This window comes from Ranitomeya imitator, chromosome 6 (assembly GCF_032444005.1).
Source record: "Ranitomeya imitator isolate aRanImi1 chromosome 6, aRanImi1.pri, whole genome shotgun sequence".
Lineage (NCBI taxonomy): Eukaryota > Metazoa > Chordata > Amphibia > Anura > Dendrobatidae > Ranitomeya > Ranitomeya imitator.
This window is the reverse complement of record NC_091287.1, coordinates 77,647,161-77,667,961: the sequence shown is the minus strand read 5'-3', so window position 1 is coordinate 77,667,961 and position 20,801 is coordinate 77,647,161. Positions and strand designations below refer to the sequence as shown.

The following is a 20,801-nucleotide window of genomic DNA, read 5'->3' as shown; positions in this document are numbered from 1 at the left end:
TTGCACTGCCCTGATGGGAGCAAGATTAGAAGTCAGCCACAAGATCTCTGGGCTAGGGCGTTTTGTGTAGATGGGGCTGTCCTAATTAACGCGTCCACTGAAGCAAACTAGTGGAGCACCACCAGGAAAGGAGGGAAAAAATGATCCATGGCCGTAGCAGGGAGATGTAGTCGTGGAACTGCAAACATGCCCACACGATGGATGTGTCGTGTGGGAGCAAGAGCCAAACTAATAATCAAAACAACATGATAGGTAAAGCAAATTGCTTTATTAGTTCGACCACCAATAAGAAAGATAACTTGGTAATAATATAAGATCCAGACCACCCTCCCCCCAAATAAAAGGGGTTGTCCTTTATCTACAGGGCATCTGATAAATGTATGATCGCTGGCACCCATCATTCACAAGAATGGGTTTTTTAACATCACTTGTACGAATGGAACAGTACTTTTGCATGAGCTCCAATCTGTTCATTTTTGGAAGTGGTAGTTTACATGTGTGACCACTTCTCCCACAGTGAATGAATAAATGAATGAATTAATTAATTAATTCGTCAATTAATTAATTAATGGAGCTCTGGTGGCACAAGTACAATACCATTCTATTCATATAGGGAATTTTGGGACCCTCATGATTTCTGAAGGTCCAAGTGATCTGCCACAAGCATTTATCACAAGTCCTATGAATAGGTGATTGGTGTTGGTCATGGGACAACCCATTTAAATCAGCTCAGTAGAATTGCTGTGCATCTGGGTATTGTGTTTGTAATATGGAGGTAGTTTTAAAGCGATATGAATTTGGCCTAAAGCCTCATACACACCTTTTATTTACTGTTATGAAATGTTTGTTAAAACACCATGGATTTCAATGCTGTTGTTTTTTAAAGCATATTTGGTGGTAATTTGTATTTTGACACATTTGTTAACATACACATTTTTTGTTTTCTGGTGTTTTTCTTGCCTATGAGAAAAATGCCAGAAATGCTATCAAACCCAGGGCAGGCTTTATTTTGAAAAAAATATATAACCGAGCCAAAAAATGAAACAAACCAAAACAATTTGTGTGTTGTATATTTTATAATTTCGTAAACAAAGTGAGGAATATGAACGGCACTAGGCGATCTCGCAACAGACGGTTCAATAATAGACGTTGGATCCTTGTTAAGACTCGTATAGCATGTATGAGACCAGCAGCGTACGGGTGGTGCTCCACAAAAAAGTAATAAACAATTGTCAAAAGTAGAAAAAATAGATGTGGCACTCACCCAAGTTAGCTGCAAATCAATGTCCTTTATTCATCATAACAACGAAACAGACATGGTAAGGAGAGGCGGCTGGTTGAGGGTAGCGGTGCGGTGAGTGTGAGGAGGACCGCGCTTGTGCGCTTCCACGGGTCCTGAAACGGTCCTCCTCTCACTCCCCGCACCGCTACCCTCAACCAGCCGCCTCTCCTTACCATGTCTGTTTCGTTGTTATGATGAATAAAGGACATTGATTTGCAGCTAACTTGGGTGAGTGCCACATCTATTTTTTCTACTTTTGACAATTATTTTATAATTTCACTATAGGCTTTAACACTAACATTAACACTTTAAAACTCATGAAACATGCAACAACAAAAAAATAGCACAGTGTGAAAACAGCCTCAGTGAATTTTTATGCGAAATACATCATCTGGAAGGGTTGGCAGTCAAGAAGTCAGATACAAAGAGTGAAATGTGACTGATGTGGATAGTGTTGCTCTTTACTAGAATGGCTGTTTGCATTGTGAATTATTGGTCTCTGATATACTATAAACAGCTCGGGCTTTTATGCACCAGTCTGCGACTCCTGAACCAGTGAATGCAGGCATTGTGCCACCTGCCACGCAACAAACAGTACAATGTATACAGCCATGTACAATATTGACTTTCTGCCAAAGCATCTAGTTAGCGAAGAGATTGCCAAGTATTAACCTTTTACTTTCCATTAAGGTTTAATTCCCAACTTAGTCATTTATTAGGTCCATAAAAAATGCCATAACTGTCTGACAAATGCAGATCCCATCTATAGAACCTGCTCCTGTTTCTAGAACTGGGTCCCTGACCCCCATATTGTGGCTGCTGTAAAGGCACATTGGGCCGTCCATGTGTGACTCTTTCCATTGGGTCATGTATGTATCAGATAGTCATGGTATGCACTTTATGGCCTGGTATAAAGCAGAAACTTCAATGAATGTAATCCACCATTGCAAGATATGAATAGACACGGAGACAGCGAGGAGTTCTGGGAGAGGTAATCTCTGAAGCCTACAGAATTGAGAATTCGTCCCTACAGCTCCAGAACTCTATATAGTGCAGTGGGTGGGATGTTATCTATGAGCCACCATATATAGTGCCCACTGGCATTACTGATCCCCGTGACTTTGCACTTACCGTAAGACTAGGATCAGATGATCATATTTCATGGCTCATTTATGAACGACAATAACCTGAATAATGGCTGATCTCTTGACCCAACGTACGGCCTTTGATTCCATATTAGACTGTACGTTCTGGTTGGGAGACCTGCGATCAGTCCAGGCACTGGTCTCTATACAGATGGTGAAATACATCCATCTGAACTTGGCCAAAATGCAGTTCACTGAGAATGTGATAAACATGCTACTGTAAGACATTATAATGTCCTGCAGAACAAGATATTTTTCTCCAGCCTCAGTCTTAGGCCGGAGTCACACTTGCGAGTGTGATGCGAGAAACTTGCGCGAGTCTCTCACATCAATACCCGGCACTGCCACCGGCACTCGGGACCGGAGCGTGCAGCTGCGTACAAATACATGCAGCCGCACACTCCAGTCCCGAGTGCCGGCGGCAGTGCCGGGAATTGATGTGAGAGACTCGCATTGCACTCACAAGTGTGACACCGGCCTTACTCTGCGCTCATTTGTAAATCTGTATTCTCTCAGTCAGCCTTACAAGTTTACAATATGGCATGGAGACTGAGCATGGAGGAGGACTAAAACAGGAAAATTATAACCCTTTCTGCTCACTCAGCTAAGGACAGGTTTTTTCTCTTTCTACAGCCCTGCTCTATGGCTGAATGACATGATGCTGCTCCTCTGACAGTTGAAACAATGTATTGAGCTGTGTTTCATCAGGTAGTAACCAAACAGATGAGGTTGCAGTTTGAAATATGTCACAGCGGCCATTTTTATCACATAGAGAACCCCTGTAAGCAGACCTCACTGGGCAGTGTCTGCAGCAATACTGAAATTCTTTTCTTAGCCCCCTGTATACTATATTTAATAGCATCTATGGTAAATAATGGGGTTAGGCACTGTGAGGCTCTCTGAAATGATAAAAAGACACCAGAGCTGTATTTGGGTTTGTATACTTGTTCAGTTCTTGGTATATAAAAACAGATACCAAACCGATGTAAGAAAACAGACATGTGGATACCATACGGATGAAAAATTATCTGTTTCTTTCTGGACTCTTCAATTAGGCCATAGGGTATACGGTATTCAGACAAATGTATTGCAGTAACTTATGGGTCAGTCATGTCTGCAAATTGTAAGGTAGACAAGTGCAAAGTTACACACAGGCACCATCATGCATGATTTGATTTCTTCCCACATGGATTAATGTCTATTGTTTGACACCTTTTCACACAAAATGGTAAAATATGATATTGTAACATTATCTGCTGTCAGTATGAAAAAGTGCTTAAAGCTTCTCAATTGCAGATCCATGGCATGACCAATCAGGGTTGCACTGACATAGTAGGATACCAGTGGCTGTGACACATTGAGCCCCAAATACAACAGGTACCAAAAGTTCCAGCAGAAGATAACCGCATGTGGAAAAAACTTTGGAGTCACTTACCACTAGGTTCTATTTTAGCTTATTAACTTTATTGAAAAGATGCCAATACAAGTAGGCATGCAAATGTTCTGCTTGGATGGATCATCTCCTTTGTCGGCCTAAGAAAACCCAGTGCAACCCAATCACCATAATCACATCGCTGACCCATGTGCTACATCAAACGCACATAATGTTAATATCCCAGGGAGCCCTTTTAGTAACCCACCTTCATTACTTCTGCTCTGCTTATTTGACTATATTCAAACAAGGATCTCCGTACACTGCACCTCATATTACATGGCACTGCTGCTATGTCAGCTGTAATAGTAGTAAGACTTACCATTTCTTAAACGGGATCACATCTTACCGCATTGACAGTGAAAACTACAATCATAGCGACATTGTGGTAAAAAAAACTATGTATCTACATGCAGGTTTACAAATGTGATTTAATAGCACTGCCTAGGATTGAGCAAAAATATTTGCAGGACCCTGGTAAAGCGACCATGTTGGTAGTCTGTGGCCACCGGACCAGAGCACTGTGATTCTTGTACCATTTATGTCTTCCCCGATACATTTTTTGATTAGTAGGTCCGTCCTCTAATGTCATTGCTGCTGCACAATGCATGCATGATGTTGAAAGTGCCTACATAATTGCAGAGGCAACAGTGATTATGTTGCAGGTGCCTATAAATTTGCAAAGGCACCAGTGATGATGTTGCAGGTGCTTACAAAATTGCAGAGGCACCAGTGATGATGTTGCAGGTGCCTACAAAATTGCAGAGGCACCAGTGATGATGACGCAGGTGTCTACAAAATTGCAAAGGCAGCAGTGATGATGTAGGTGTCTACAAAATTGCAGAGACACCAGTGATGATGTCGCTGGTGCCTACAAAATTGCAAAGGCACCAGTGATGATGACGCAGGTGTCTACAAAATTGCAGAGACACCAGTGATGATGTCGCAGGTGCCTACAAAATTGCAGAGACACCAGTGATGATGTCGCAGGTGCCTACAAAATTGCAGAGATACCAGTGATTATGTCGCAGGTGCCTACAAAATTGCAGAGGCACTGGTGATGTCACAGGTATTAGGAGGTTTACAGTGCTTTAACTGCTCTCTGCCACATCTTTACTGCCTCATGAGACTGTACCCCAGATAGGTTTCCAGTGGCGTAACTTAAACTTAAGGGTCCCAAAGCAAAATCTCCAATAGGACCCCCAAATATGACAGGTCTTTAATAGTATTAGTGATCGTTTGGGTCTTGGTGTAGCTGTAACCTTGATCCCTCTATAGTTATACCCCTGCATTTTTCTAAAGAGTAACTGGGAATTATTTTGGTTTACTCTACTACCAAGTTCTGATAATCCTATGACCGTTTAGTGGTTGGAGCACCCCCATGGGGCCATGGGGTACTCGGTACCGGGTCCTTCGGTTCACTGGGGGATGTCACGGTGGCTGATCCGGTCCGTGGCCCTGGGACGTCCGTGTAAAAGGGAAAGGTCTTTAAAGGGATAGAGTTTATGCTTGTGATGACACCTGTGGCATTCGGTCAGGGTGACCGACGCTGCTTTAAGGAATCCACTGGGGTGATGTTATGGCAGCTAGATGGTATACCTTCCCACAGGTGAAGTATGTCCCCAGGGCTTCCCGGTGTGTAGATGGTGGATGGTGAGAGGCGCAGAGAAGAACAAGGACACAAGGTTGCAGTCTCTTTACCTTTACTTAAGACTTTAGCATCCACAGTCCAGAGCACCAGATCACAGGGCAGTCAGAGTCCGGCTGGTTTGGAGGCAAATCCAGAGTCCCCTTGTCCAGGTGGAAATCAGTAGCCTTCCTTTGCGCCGCAGTGTTGTAGTCCCTTACTGCTAAGCTTCTCATAAGGTCCTCACAACTATTGTAGATGTTATGTCTCTCTCTCTGTCCCCCGGATAGGATAGGAGAAACCCATATGACTGGTGGCTTGCGGCAGTTTATAGGGACTCTATCAAGCCCCAGCCTCTAAGGGATGCCACCGTGCCTCCTGGGTGTGGGGCGGACAGGTAACGTGAAATTAGCTGTCCTGCCGGTCTCTGGAGCAAGGCATAAAGGTCGTTACTCCCTCGGTGTTCCGGCTACCAGGATTCTGTGCTTCAGAAGTAGGCAGCCTGTGTAGGGCTGGTCCCCTTCTGATATCCACTCCTTTGCTATGATTTCGTTGCACGCCTCCTGCAATACAGTCCTGCCTTTGATGTCTCTTTCTAAGAACTGCAGCTCTGAGGGCATGCACAGCTCTGTATCCTTCTCCTCTGCTTTCTGACAGGATCCCACCACTGCCAGGGACCAACTAACTGAGCGGAGCTCAGCCAGCAACTAACTAACTTTCCCTACAGGCAACCAGTTTTACCTAAGTGTGGGAAGTGACCTAATAAATAGGAGCAAGGCTCCCCCTGTTGGCCTAGAGTGTGAAATGTGTTGCATGTTTGTGGTACCTGGATGCAGTTATCCTTCTTTGCCTCCAAACATAACACCACTCTCCCCTGGAGGAAAATGATATTACTGCAATGACCAGGACCCTGGGGTGCTGCACTGTCACTAGTGCACAAACGTATGAGCCTCCTGTAGAGGACCACAGAGGCACATGTAGCTATAGAGCCCTTGGTTTGAGAACATTGCTATGTTTTTCTTACCTTTCACAGTATATCTTAATGTCTCTCTTCTTGTAAAGCTACGCACATAAAGTATGTACCATTAATAAGTATCATTGTAACATTTCTCAAATCTTGTCTTACAGCTTCTCTGTCAAAATGAGCACGCAGTCTCTTGCTAACATTAGTAGGAAACCTGGATTACAAATATGGTCCATCGAGGTAAGAAACTTTCTTACTTTACAATTTTAAGTATTAGAAAAGAATATATTTCAGCAGAGGTATGAGTCAATTTTGTAGCAATCAAATTGGACTTCAGGCGCTAATAAATAATGATGAGCGAGTATGCTCGTTACTCGGGTTTTCTGAGCATGCTCGCGTGTTCTCCGAGTATCTTGGGCGTGCTCGTAGATTATGTTTGGGTCCCCGCAGCTGCATGATTTTCAGCTGTTAGACAATCTGAATACATGCAGAGATTGCCTGTTTGTTAGGGAATCCCCACATGTATTCAGGCTGTCTAGCAGCTACAAATCATGCAGCTGCGGGGACACAAACATAATCTGCAAGCACGCCAAAGATACTCGGAGAACACCCGAGCATGCTCAGAAAACCCGAGTAACGAGCACACTCACTCATCACTAATTATAAACTTATATGTCCTGCAGGGTTGGCTCCAAGTTTGAGTGACAGTAGGCAAACTGAAGGCCTGGGTAAAAATAAAAAGTCAGGCTCCAAGTACAATCAGTTTGCACCATCAAACGAAAACATTTAGGGTGCATTTACATAAGCTGATTTCAGATTGATAGTCTACTGCTTATTATATTCAAGTTGTTTGGCGCTTTTTTCTTGCGTTTTTACATAGGCTAACAAAAATGATGGGTCAGAATGATCGCTAATATGATAGTTTTGTCCTCATGCAGTATCATTGTCTCGGCAGCACATACTTGTTAAACACTGGGTGATATTCCGACGAGACCGATGATTGTTTCTTCTGGCATAAACTTTCCAGTCAACAATGAATGACCATGTTGCTTATTCGTTAGGGAATTTCAGATATTTTTATACCGGTGAATGCACATCGGCAGAATTGATATTCTGAACTGTGGATGCACACGATACGTTATAGACACACACACATTATATGCACACACACAGCACAGAGAACATGCTAGCCTCACTCCTCCTCTTTAGTTCCCCTGTACTTATGCAGGGTGAAGGACTTTTCCACATGATGTCACCAAATCTCCTTTTACACTTTTAACTTTAGAAACTATACTGAAGCAGGACTGGTATCAGTGCAGTTTCTGGATTATAACAGCAGGGGCCCCTTTTGGGGATGGGGCTCCTTGGCAATTGCCAAGATTGCCCTGTGTTAAATACCTACCTAGGCTCTTGGGTAGCAGAGTCCTTGTCAATTTCAACTATGGTTTAAGAGGCATAGAATATGTTTTCCATGAGCCACCCAAGTTCAGTAGGACTTACATCTGCCTAGATTTGCCCATTCTACCTATAGATAGATAGATAGATAGATAGATAGATAGATAGATAGATAGATAAAAGGAAAAGTAGGAGCAGCACCAAGACAATATGGATGCAGAGCCTCCCTGGTAAGCACCAAACTATCCAGACAAAAAATAAGCAATGGAGGCAAAACACCAAAAAAGTATGGCAAAAAAGTGTGGTTTATTAGCCCATGGTGGCTGACAACATTTCAGTTCTGAGGGTTCACACATAGATATGGTAGATAGAAAGATTTTCCATGAAAAAAAATGTTTCATTTTCACAAGCACAGCAAGAAAGTACAGTACAGACCAAAGGTTTGGACACACCTTCTCATTTAAAGATTTTTCTGTATTTTCATGACTATGAAAATTGTACATTCACACTGAAGGCATCAAAAATATGAATTAACACCTGTGGAAATATATATTTAACAAAAAAAGTGTGAAACAACTGAAAATATGTCTTATATTCTAGGTTCTTCAAGGTAGCCACCTTTTGCTTTGATGACTGTTTTGCATACTCTTGGCATTTTCTTGATGAGCTTCAAGGAGTAGTCACTGGGAATGGTCTTCCAACAATCTTGAAGGAGTTCCCAGAGATGCTTAGCACTTGTTGGCCCCTTTGCCTTCACTCTGCGGTCCAGCTCACCCCAGACCATCTTGATTGGGTTCAGGTCTGGTGACTGTGGAGGCCAGGTCATCTGGCGTAGCACCCCATCACTCTCCTTCTTGGTCAGATAGCCCTTACGCAGCCTGGAGGTGTGTTTGGGGTCATTGTCCTGTTGAAAAATAAATTATGTTCCAACTAAACGCAAACCGGATGGAATAGCATGCCGCTGCAAGATGCTGTGGTACCATGCTGGTTCAGTATGCCTTCAGTTTTGAATAAATCCCCAACAGTGTCACCAGCAAAGCACCCCTACACCATCACACCTCCTCCTCCATGCTTCACTGTGGGAACCAGGCATGTAGAGTCCATCCGTTCACCTTTTCTGCGTCGCACAAAGGGATGGTGGTTGGAACCAAAGATCTCAAATTTGGACTCATCAGACCAAAGCACAGATTTCCACTGGTCTAATGTCCATTCCTTGTGTCCTTTAGCCCAAAAAGTCCCTTCTGCTTGTTGCCTGTCCTTAGCAGTGGTTTCCTAGCAGCTATTTTACCTTGAAGGCCTGCTGCACAAAGTCTCCTCTTAACAGTTGTTGTAGAGATGTGTCTGCTGCTAGAACTCTGTGTGGCATTGACCTGGTCTCTAATCTGAGCTGCTGTTAACCTGCAATTTCTGAGGCTTGTGACTCGGATAAACTTATCCTCAGAAGCAGAGGTGACTCTTGGTCTTCATTTCCTGGGGCGGTCCTCATGTGAGCCAGTTTCTTTGTAGCGCTTGATGGTTTTTGCCAGAGACCTTGGGGACACTTTCAAAGTTTTCCCAATTTTTCAGACTGACTGACCTTCATTTCTTAGAGTAGTGATGGCCACTCGTTTTTCTTTACTTAGCTGCTTTTTTGTTGCCATAATACAAATTCTAACAGTCTATTCAGTAGAACTATCAGCTGTGTATCCACCAGACTTCTGCTCAACACAACTGATGGTCCCAACACCATTTATAAGGCAAGAAATCCCACTTATTAAACCTGACAGGGCACACCTGTGAAGTAAAAACCATTCCCGGTGACTACCTCTTGAAGCTCATCAAGAGAATGCCAAGAGTGTGCAAAGCAGTCATCAAAGCAAAAGATGGATACTTTGAAGAACTTAGAAAATAAGACATATTTTCAGTTGTTTCACACTTTTTTGTTAAGTATATAATTCCACATGTGTTAATTCATAGTTTTGATGCCTTCAGTGTGAATTTACAATTTTCAGTCAAGAAAATACAGAAAAATCTTTAAATGAGAAGGTGTGTCCAAACTTTTGGTCAGTACTGTATATAAATTATTTATTCATTTGGATAGACATTAGAGAGCTGCTCTATAATGAGCTTTAGGATCCATACTATTCTTTTACGGAATGTTCATGGCTTGAGAAAGGCTCAAAGTTTGAAGAACCGAAATGTCGCACATACATGGGTAAATATAAACCACAGTTTTTCTCACCTCATGTCTGAAGCGCTACCATTTTTTGTCATGAGTACAGTGACATGTAAAAGTTTGGGCACCCCTGGTAAAAATTACTGTTATTATTGTGAAGAGTTAAGCAAGTTGAAGATGAATCATCTCTAAAAGGCCTAAAGTTAAAGATGAAACATTTCAGGCAAAAAAATATTAATATATTGTCATCTTTTACATTTTAAAAATAACATAACGGAAAATGGACCTATGCAAAAGTTTTGGCGTTGAGGGAGATTTGTGTGCTCAGATAACTTTGACTAAGGTTTCAGACCTTAATTAGCCTGTTAGGCTTATGTCTTGTTCACTATCATCATTAGGAAATATCGGGTGATGCAAATTTATAAAAACCCAGCCTCATCTAACCTAGCGCCAAAATAACAGCAGCCATGGGTTTTTCTAAGCAGCTGTCTAGCACTGTGAAAATGAAAACAATGGAGGCCCACAAAGCAGGAGAAGGCTATAAGAAGATAGAAAAGCGTTTTCAAGTTGCCCTTTCCTCAGTTTGAAATGTAATTAAGAAATGGCAGTTAACAGGAACAGTGGAGGGCAAGATAAGGTCTGAAAGACCAAGCAAAATTTCACAGTGAGAGCTGCTTGTAGACTTGCAAGAGAGGGAAATCAGACCCCAGCTTGACTGCAAATGACCTTCAGAAAGATTTAGCAGACTCTGGAGTTGTGGTACATTGTTCTATTGTTTAGAGACACCTGCATAAATATCACTTTCATGGAAGATTCATCAGAGGAAAATCTCTCCTGCGTCCTCACCATAGAATTCAGTATCAGAAGTATGCAAAAAAAAATCTAAACAAGCCTGATGCATTTTGGAAACACGTCCTGTGGACCGTTGAGGTTTAAACAGAGCTCTTTGGCCACAATTATCAAAGGTATGTGTGGAGAAAAAAGGGCACATAATTTCAGGAATATAATATGTCACCAACCATGAGTTTCCCAAGGAAGAATGGATGAAAATCCCTCAAAACGAGAACTGAAAGTCTCTTGGCTGGCAACAAAAAGTGTTTACAAAATGTGATATTTTCAAAAGGGGATGTCACTAGGTACTAACCATGCAGGGTGGCTAAACTTTTGCTTTGGCCCATTTTCCTTCCTGTAATTTTTTAAATGTAAGAGATGAAAATATATATTTTTTTGCCTAAAATTCAAAGGAAATGTGTCATCTTTAACTTTAGACATTTTAGAGATCATTTCATCTTCAACTCGCTTAACTGTTCACAATTACAGTAATTTTGACCAGGAGTGCCCAAACTTTTACATGCCACTGTATATGGAAGATACTGGGTCGGAGCCCTAAGGCTTACACCCGTTTGCTGCATCAGTTTTGTGTAGTGCTGCTTTAATAGATAGATAATAGATAGATAGATAGATAGATAACAGATAGATAGATAGATAGTCTCTAAACAGATATATTGATATTCCATAGATAGATTTTATAGGTAGCAAAATATATTTATGTAGTGACCATAATGACAAGGCTTGTTTCATTCTATATTTCTTCTTTTTTTTTTTCAGAAAAATATAAAGTAGAATATAGAGTAGGGATGAAGTGAGTCTTGTTAATAAATTTCACTGAATCATTTGTTGTTGCTCATCAGAGAGTAGACAGAGACCGAACCCCAGGGCTCTCCCATTATACTAAATTTAGTCATCAAATATTAGTCACACAAAAGTCATATGTCAGATAAAGAGCATCTGTCGGTGTTTTTCAGTGTTTTCCACCCATTGACTTGAATGGGTGGTGAAAAAGCACCAAACACACAGGTATCCAGGTTCCGCTGCTATATGTGCCCAAACCAGATTCTATGGAATAGGACTATTTTTTAACATTAAACTTTATCAGTATGCAGAAGAGACATATCTAGATTGCCAAATCTGCAGCAAAAAACGCAAGAAATTCTGTTAATTCACTATACGGATATCAATATCTTATGTGTGATAACATTTCTATGACTCACAAATATTTTCGGGATGGTTGCATCTGTGACGCACTTTAAATGACATTTAAGAAATTAGTCACAACTTGATGAACAACAGGCCTCAGTCGTTGCAGCCATATTCCACTTCTTAAACGATTGGTGTAACATCTTCATGGATGTGTGGCAGTTTCCATCACGCCTCAAGTCCACCCCTCCCCTAAATAAGATGTATACATTGACTGTATATCTATAGGTGAAAATGTTGCCCCCTTCTGTCCAGGAAAGGTGTTGCATGTGGCAGATTTCACTCCAAACTATTTGTATTCTGTGTACTCAACACCAACGTACGTCCAAACAGACTAACTAAAGACAAATTAAAGCGAAGTTCCCATTCTAAATGTTTTTCCACTGCATATTTCCATGATTAAAAGAAATTGGCCCTTTACAGTTTACATAAATCTCTTGCACACGGTGCTATTTTTTGTGCCACGGAAACAGACCTGTAGGGTGAATTGGACATCTGTAACATATCAATTTATTTTGCGGTAAATAAGCGTTTAATTTGCACATTTTCCCCATAGCTTTGAGTGAGATGTGACACTCCTGGGAATACTGCAACAGATTATCCATGCCAATACATATAGAAAAAGAAAAATGAATGGGAGTGTATCAAAGTTGTCACAAGAATCGTTTTTTATCAAAGAAAAATTAGACATTCCTATCTGTCTTGCCAGAGATAAGAATATCTGCTTCTAAGTGTCGGTCACCAGGGACAGAACTACAAAAAAAGCCGGCCATTGCTGCGTTATGTTGTGTGTGTAACTCCCATAGAAGTGTGTAAAGGTATGTGCACACGGTCAGTAAACGCTGCAGGGTTGGACGCTGCGTACTTGGGCAGAGCCCAGATGTTACAGCATAATGGATAGGATTTTAAAAAGTCCCATGTCTAATATGCGCTCAGAGACACCCATGGCTCACCCGCGGAGACGGACATGTGGCGCGTTTCTCCAGACGCCAGCATGTCTATTTATCTTGCGGAGACACTAATCTCTGCTAGATGAATATCACCCATACAATGTATTGGACGTGGTGAATCCGCACGGTTCAGTGAACACATGGGGAATCACCTGCGTTCAATAGACGGCAGCGCTTTGCACGCAGCGAACATGCGGTGCATCCAAAGTGCTGACACTTCCGAATCGTGTGCACTTACCCCAAGAGTCAGCCACAGTGTTGGTGTAACTCCTGAGTTGCGGAAACAGCTTAGCTCGCTGTGTTACATTGTTTATGTAAGTTTTCTTTTAAACGACCATATTTACGGTCTGAGTGCTGTTCAAGAAAAGAATGGACCAATGTTATTCAATAGGGCAGTGCAGATGAGTGATTTTTTTCACTGCATGTGATAAAAATCACATCATGCACTATTTTTTTTCCTTGTGTCAGATGAGACTCACCCATTCAAGTCTATGGGTGCATAAAAAAATTGGATGTCATATGGAGACACATCCAATTTTACAGATACATTGCAGTTCTGTAAGGCTAAGTTCACATTTGTGTGTGGCTGGTCTGCGTATGGCTGCGTAGTTCCTCCCTTAAGCTCCGCCTACTTCTGCATGCGTGCTGTGTACCTATCTTTAACATTGGGTACGCAGGGACATGCGTTGTATGCGGATGCGGCGTTTTGACGTGCCCGCCGACCTCACAGGAACGCAACTTTTTGCATTCCCGTGCTGTTGGTGGGTACGTCAAAATGCCGCATCCACATACAACGCATTTCCCTGCGTACCCAATGTTAAAGATAGGTATGCAGCACGCATGCAGAAGTAGACGGAGCTTAAGGGAGGAACTACGCAGCCATACGCAGACCAGCCACACACAAGTGTGAACCCGGCCTAACATAAGAAGCTAATAAATGTTCCTGTAAATGATTAATAGCTTCCACTGTAATAAAACGGAACACATGTGGATGACTAGTGGTTAAAAGTACGCCGTTTAAGGTTTCCTCACATACCTTATAGTAAATGTGTTGTGTTGGCTTACACTTACTTGTGTGGGGCCTTACACAAATTTTGCTCCACACTTTGTGCCTTTTCTTCCCCAGATGGGAACGGTTTATTCCTCCACGTGTTTTTGACCCTTATACTGCCTTGTTTGCCAGGGCAGACTGTGTGATGTTGTGTAAAGTTAGACAAATGTATCCGAAGATGGACCAGACGTATCATCCAGTAGGAGCCACCATGATAAATTCTGCCCATTTTGTGGCCTAATGGCCAATGGGGTGCACCAGTGTTTGTAGGAACACTCGCTCCTATCGGCCTGTGGAAACAGGATGGCAGTCATGTGATAAATGAGCGACATGCTCGTTCATTGAGGGGTGATCGTTTTTATTCCAGTAGACAAATCATCGTTCTCGGCAGCACATAATGATGTGTCAGCCAGTGACGTGTTGCTGATAACGGTGGTTCGGTGGATAGCGGTCGTTCTGCTCACGTAGATTATCCATCTGCCCCGGCCGCAGTGTTAGTAACGATCACCAGTTTCCTATTGTCTTTAGCATCTGTTCAGACATTGTATTGCATGTTGTTCATCTATTTTTTTCCCCCCAGAAAATGAAAATGGTTCCGCTTCCTGAGAAGGCCTATGGGAGCTTCTTTGAAGGCGACTGCTACATCATTCTATTTGTAAGTACATAGTAATATTTAAGGGGAGCGTTACATCCATTGTGCAGCATATGTACAGTGCTTCACGTCACATCACGGCTTACTGAAGTGGAAAGACTGATGACAACTCTCCGGGAGCTTCCATTCAGCAGACACCTCCAGGCGGTCGGCACAGAAGCAGGTGTTTTACCATGCGTGGGATTTACACATGGAAACTCCCAGACCCCACAGCTGCCATACTATTCCCACAATACAATATCCATAGCAGCGAGCTCCCAGCATGCTCCTCTGCAACAGATTACTATGGCAACTCCCTGAATGCAGGAAGATCTCTTTCCTTTGAGTTGCAGTGCTTAAAGGGGTTGTCTACTACTCAATCAATTGGGGTCTGCCCTCAAAAACTAAAAACTATGTATACCCCCCTCCTGTAGCGGCATCGGTACAGTGATGCACCCAGCGGGTCTTGTGACCGCAGCAGCCAGTGAGCAGGCGCTAATCAAATGCAGTTCATTAATATTCCATCAGAGCGGATATCTGATGCAACAAAATAGGTATAGGCAGCAGCAGGTCAATGGCGACTGATTGGCTGGAGCGGTCATGTGACAAAGACAACAGTATCACATGACCCATTGGAAACATCAGCAGAACAGTGCCACTGTGGGAGGCAGGTATCCATTGTTTTTACTTTCTATGTGTCCTTAAATTAATTAATCAGGTTTTGTCCAGTGGTGAGAGAGGACCTGTCACCAAATGAAAAGTGCTCAGTCTCTATGTGATTGCAGACTTGTGAATCCTCACATCACGCAATGCTCTCACTGTCAGGATTCTCCAGTGCTAGAACCAGGAGCGGGCAGTGATGTGACCAGAAGTATGCGATCTGCAGACTTTCGGCCATATTCCGAATAGACAGGTCAGGCGTTGCTCAAAAGAAAAAAAAAAAAAAAGAGCATGAACCGCACATCCCAAAATCATACGTTGATCTAAAGCCGCTAGGCAAAAATTAATATAACTGAATATGAGGTTTTCAGTTTAACATTCTGATCAGACTGTATGAAGCCCACTGCCCCGTCACGGCAAACCTCATAGTGGGTCCTAACGCCCTAACGGTGCGGAGCCGTGCGGCGCCCACCGCCACAGCGGCCATGCACCAGCAGGGCGGACGGCCTGTTGCCCCACAGCACCCATGCTGCAAGACTGAGTCCCCAAGACTCCAGACCGCACCGCCCCACCAGCACAAAGCCACAGCAACAATGGCCGCCACACAGCACCAACACCAAAATGAAAGGAGCACTTAAACTCACCTTCCTCCAGCTCTTCAGTGAGAGCCAAAATGGGCTAAACCCCTTACTTTGCAGTCTCCTGCTAATTAAAATCACCTGAGCCAAATGGGAGGAGTGCTGGTCCAAGAAGAAGACTAGAACATGCTTTGCAAAAAAGAAAAAAAAAAGAGCATGAACCGCACATCCCAAAATCATACGTTGATCTAAAGCCGCTAGGCAAAAATTAATATAACTGAATATGAGGTTTTCAGTTTAACATTCTGATCAGACTGTATGAAGCCCACTGCCCCGTCACGGCAAACCTCGTAGTGGGTCCTAACGCCCTAACGGTGCGGAGCCGTGCGGCGCCCACCGCCACAGCGGCCATGCACCAGCAGGGCGGACGGCCTGTTGCCCCACAGCACCCATGCTGCAAGACTGAGTCCCCAAGACTCCAGACCGCGCTCAAATCCACGGAGAAATCTCCAATCCCTTGCTACAAACTCTTAGCACTCCAACAACTCCAAACCAGGAAATGGTAAACCTATCACTGGCAAGGTCAGAAGCAAGGAGGCGAGAACTCCAAGAGTCCAAATAAGTTGTTTAACCCTTGAAGCACCAGAGCAAAGAAATCCAGAACTGCTAATAGGACGGTGAAGCCATTGTAACTACCGCAGGTGTATGTGTCACCAGACGCTGCAATTGCCTGACCCCACTCTGTCGCGGTATCCCGTGACACCAAACATATTAACTGTGTATAACCCTGTGCACTACTTCCTATAACTAATGTGCCTACTTTCCGTATATTTCCCTTTCCTAAACTAAACTATAAGCCCTATACTATACGTGATGTCCTAAGCCTAAATCTATTCTTTTACTACACACTACACATTAATAACATTGTACATTAATCACAATACATTCAGAGAACAGCATACGTTAGTGTCTATAAAACTCTATGCAGTTTCACATTTTACAACAGCCACAAAAATGCAATAAACTCACATATAAGAACACACTCCTTTACAAATGCTATTTTGATGAGGCATATGACACTTACAGTGGCAATATCGCAGCTCAGCCCTATTTACTTGAATAGTGCAATTCCACAAACACACCATGAACAAGAGTGGCGCTGTTTCTGAAAAAGAAAATGAAAACTCTTTTTTTTCTATGTTCATTGGACTCCTCCTTTATAGCTTATCTATATAAAACAAAAAATAAATCAGGCTCCATGTTCATCAAACTTGTATAAGGAATCTCTTACTGATGGTGAAATAATAAGGGTGACGGGAAGGACAGAATGTGCGTGTTTGCTAATGGTGAAAAAGGATACTCACAGAATTAAGCTGAATCCTGCCATGCCTTAACCAAATCCTGTACAGAGCAAAACGCGCAGGATTAGCAAACATTGTGCTGCGCTTTTGTTATATTCTCACATGAAAAACACCTGTCACAGAACTAATATAAAATACACAGAATATTCTTCATGCCATGTAACAAAAAACACAGGGTCCCAGGGAAGGACACAATGAGAGGATGGGGTGCGGGCACAGTATATGGCCCCTGCGCTTGTACATTAGGTATGAGCTTACCTGACTGAAATTTTTTGTGACGTAACGGCTGCTTGACTGAAATCTTCATACAATATCAAAGCCGTTTGCCTGACTAAAATTGTGGTGTTATGGAGATTTACTTGAAGGGAATCTGTCACTAGGTTTTTTGTTACCTCAACTGAGAGCAGAATGTATGTAGGAAAAGAGACCCTGATTCCAGCAATGTGTCACTTAGATGATTAGGTGCAGCAGTTGTGACAGAATCAGAATTTTTACATGTAGCATGTGGCAGAGCTCAGAAAGCTGCCCCCGCCCACACCACAGCTTTCTGTGCACATTGTCTATAGACAGTGAGCTGCTTATCACAGGAGGGGGCATGGCCAAACCACTTGGCACAAGAGAGCTAATCTGGGCACTGATTATCTCATAATGATAAAACACTCATTGTATGGAAACAATAATAAGTGACACATCCCTGAAATCAGTGTCTCAGCACATATATTATGCTGTCTTCAGACTGCATAGCAAAAACCTGTTGACAGATTCCCTTTAATAGAAACACAGTTCTGATCTTGCCGTAGTGATATAATTACCTGATTAAAAGTAACTTGTGATGTCACAGTTGTTTAAAGGAAACCTGTCAGAAACCTTTACCCCGCCCCAAAACATTAATATGATTATGTGTTCCTTTAAAAGATATGTCAGCTGATCCCTTTATGTCCCCATTTTGAAGTTGTGTCTGGAAGTGCATTGGGGCATGATGACGCACTTCCAGCTTCTCAGCCTCACACTGTATTCCCTTTCCTGGCATCCGACATCATCCACACAGTGTCCCTGGCATCACGCTCCTGCGTATGCGTACTTCTCTGCTCTGACGAGGGCAGGGTAAAGTACTGCAGTGCGCATGCACCGGGGCTCTTTGATTTTTTCCTGCGCATGCGCACTGCAGTACTTTGCTCTGCCCTCAACAGGGCAGAGAAGCGCGCCTGCGCAGCAGCACAATGCCAGGGACACTGTGTGGATGATGTAGGACGTGTCATCCACACAAAGCACAGAAGGAGGACAGCATTGCAAGAAGAAGGGAGGCGCTGAGCCAAGACCAGCGACACCCACAGGTGAGTATAATAAAAGATGTTTTAGTTTTGTTGCAGGCTGGATGGGGGGCATATATATCCATTACTTAAAAAACCATCCCTCGACCAAAACTGTACCGCTAATTATAGACCTGTCTCTAATCTTTCCTTCATCTCTAAACTCCTCGAATGCCTGGTCCACTCCCGTCTTACCCGCTATCTCTCAGATAACTCTCTTCTCGACCCTCTTCAATCTGGCTTCCGCTTTTTACACTCTACTGAAACTGCCCTCACTAAAGTCTCTAATGACCTACTAACAGCTAAATCTAATGGTCACTACTCCATGCTAATTCTCTTGGATCTCTCTGCAGCATTCGATACTGTGGATCATCAGCTCCTCCTCACTATGCTCCGTTCCATCGGCCTCAAGGACACCGTTCTCTCTTGGTTCTCCTCCTATCTCTCTGACCGATCCTTCACTGTATGTTTTGCTGGTTCCTCCTCCTCTCCCCTTCCCCTTACTGTTGGGGTTCCTCAAGGATCAGTCCTAGGCCCCCTCCTCTTCTCGTTGTATACTGCCCCTATTGGACAAACAATCAGCAGATTTGGTTTCCAGTACCATCTCTATGCTGATGACACCCAATTATACACTTCTGCTCCTGATATCTCGCCTGCCTTATTAGAAAACACCAGTGATTGTCTTACCGCTGTCTCTAACATCATGTCCTCCCTCTATCTGAAACTAAACCTGTCAAAAACTGAACTCCTCGTGTTCTCTCCCTCTACTAACCTACCTTTGCCTGACATTGCCATCTCCGTGTGCGGTTCCACCATTACTCCAAAGCAACATGCCCGCTGCCTTGGGGTCATCCTTGATTCTGACCTTTCATTCACCCCCCACATCCGATCACTGGCTCGCTCTTCTTATCTGCATCTCAAAAACATTTCTAGAATTCGCCCTTTTCTTACTTTCGACTCTGCAAAAACTCTTACTGTTTCACTTATTCATTCTCGTCTGGACTATTGTAACTCTCTACTAATCGGCCTCCCTCTTACCAAACTCTCCCCGCTCCAATCTGTCCTGAATGCTGCAGCCAGGATCATATTCCTCACCAACCGTTACACCGATGCCTCTACCTTGTGCCAGTCATTACACTGGCTACCCATCCACTCCAGAATCCAGTACAAAACTACTACCCTCATCCACAAAGCACTCCATGGCTCAGCACCACCCTACATCTCCTCTCTGGTCTCAGTCTACCACCCTACCCGTGCCCTCCGCTCCGCTAATGACCTCAGGTTAGCATCCTCAATAATCAGAACCTCCCACTCCCGTCTCCAAGACTTTACACGTGCTGCGCCGATTCTTTGGAATGCACTACCTAGGTTAATACGATTAATCCCCAATCCCCACAGTTTTAAGCGTGCCCTAAAAACTCATTTGTTCAGACTGGCCTACCGCCTCAATGTATTAACGTAACGATCCCTGTGTGGCCTATTTAAAAAAAAAAAAATGAATGTTCTCATTCACTTTATGCAGTTAATAGCCCTCTGTGTCTGTACTGCTACATACTTAGGCAGTTAACTGGTTCATGCAGCTTTACATGAACACCCGAGCCTTACACTATGGCTGGTCCGAATAACTATAGCAATTGTTACCATCCACCTCTCGTGTCTCCCCTTTTCCTCATAGTTTGTAAGCTTGCGAGCAGGGCCCTCATTGCTCCTGGTATCTGTTTTGAACTGTATTTCTGTTATGCTGTAATGTCTATTGTCTGTGCAAGTCCCCTCTATAATTTGTAAATCGCTGCGGAATATGTTGGCGCTATATAAATAAAAAATTATTATTATTATTATTACAGTACTGTATGTACAGAAGAGTCAGAATGCGGAGCTCGGATACAGTAGCCCACTCCAGACAAGCTAGCTACTGGATAGTGGGGGGCTGCCCGCAGGGTTACCGGCGGCACAGAAATGGTCCATCCTAATCAACATGCTTATCTTCCGTTGGGGTTCTCTTTTGTTTTTCTCACCCATTCCTCCTTCCCCATACCAGTCTTCTTCCATTTTGATATCTGACAGAGATCAGAAGGTCAGCCTGCTTATTAAAGGGGTTGTCTCCACTGAGGAAACCCCGATAGCCCCCTTTGTAAATTAAGTAGCCCCAATTGTAATTAAGCAACCCTTATACATAAAGTAGACTACATTGTAAAATAAAAAAAAAATGTGCTCCCCTCCTGC

At 43.2% G+C, this 20,801-nt stretch overlaps 1 protein-coding gene across 1 annotated transcript in view; it reads left to right on the top strand.

The window, feature by feature from the left end:
* VILL (villin like) overlaps positions 1–20,801 on the top strand; it is a 92,892-nt gene that overhangs the window by 37,075 nt on the left and 35,016 nt on the right. The window contains exons 2-3 of the mRNA XM_069729803.1: positions 6,615–6,690; positions 14,619–14,693. Coding sequence (XP_069585904.1) covers positions 6,628–6,690; positions 14,619–14,693 — 138 coding nt within the window. The 5' untranslated portion in view covers positions 6,615–6,627. The remainder of the gene's footprint in view (positions 1–6,614; positions 6,691–14,618; positions 14,694–20,801) is intronic.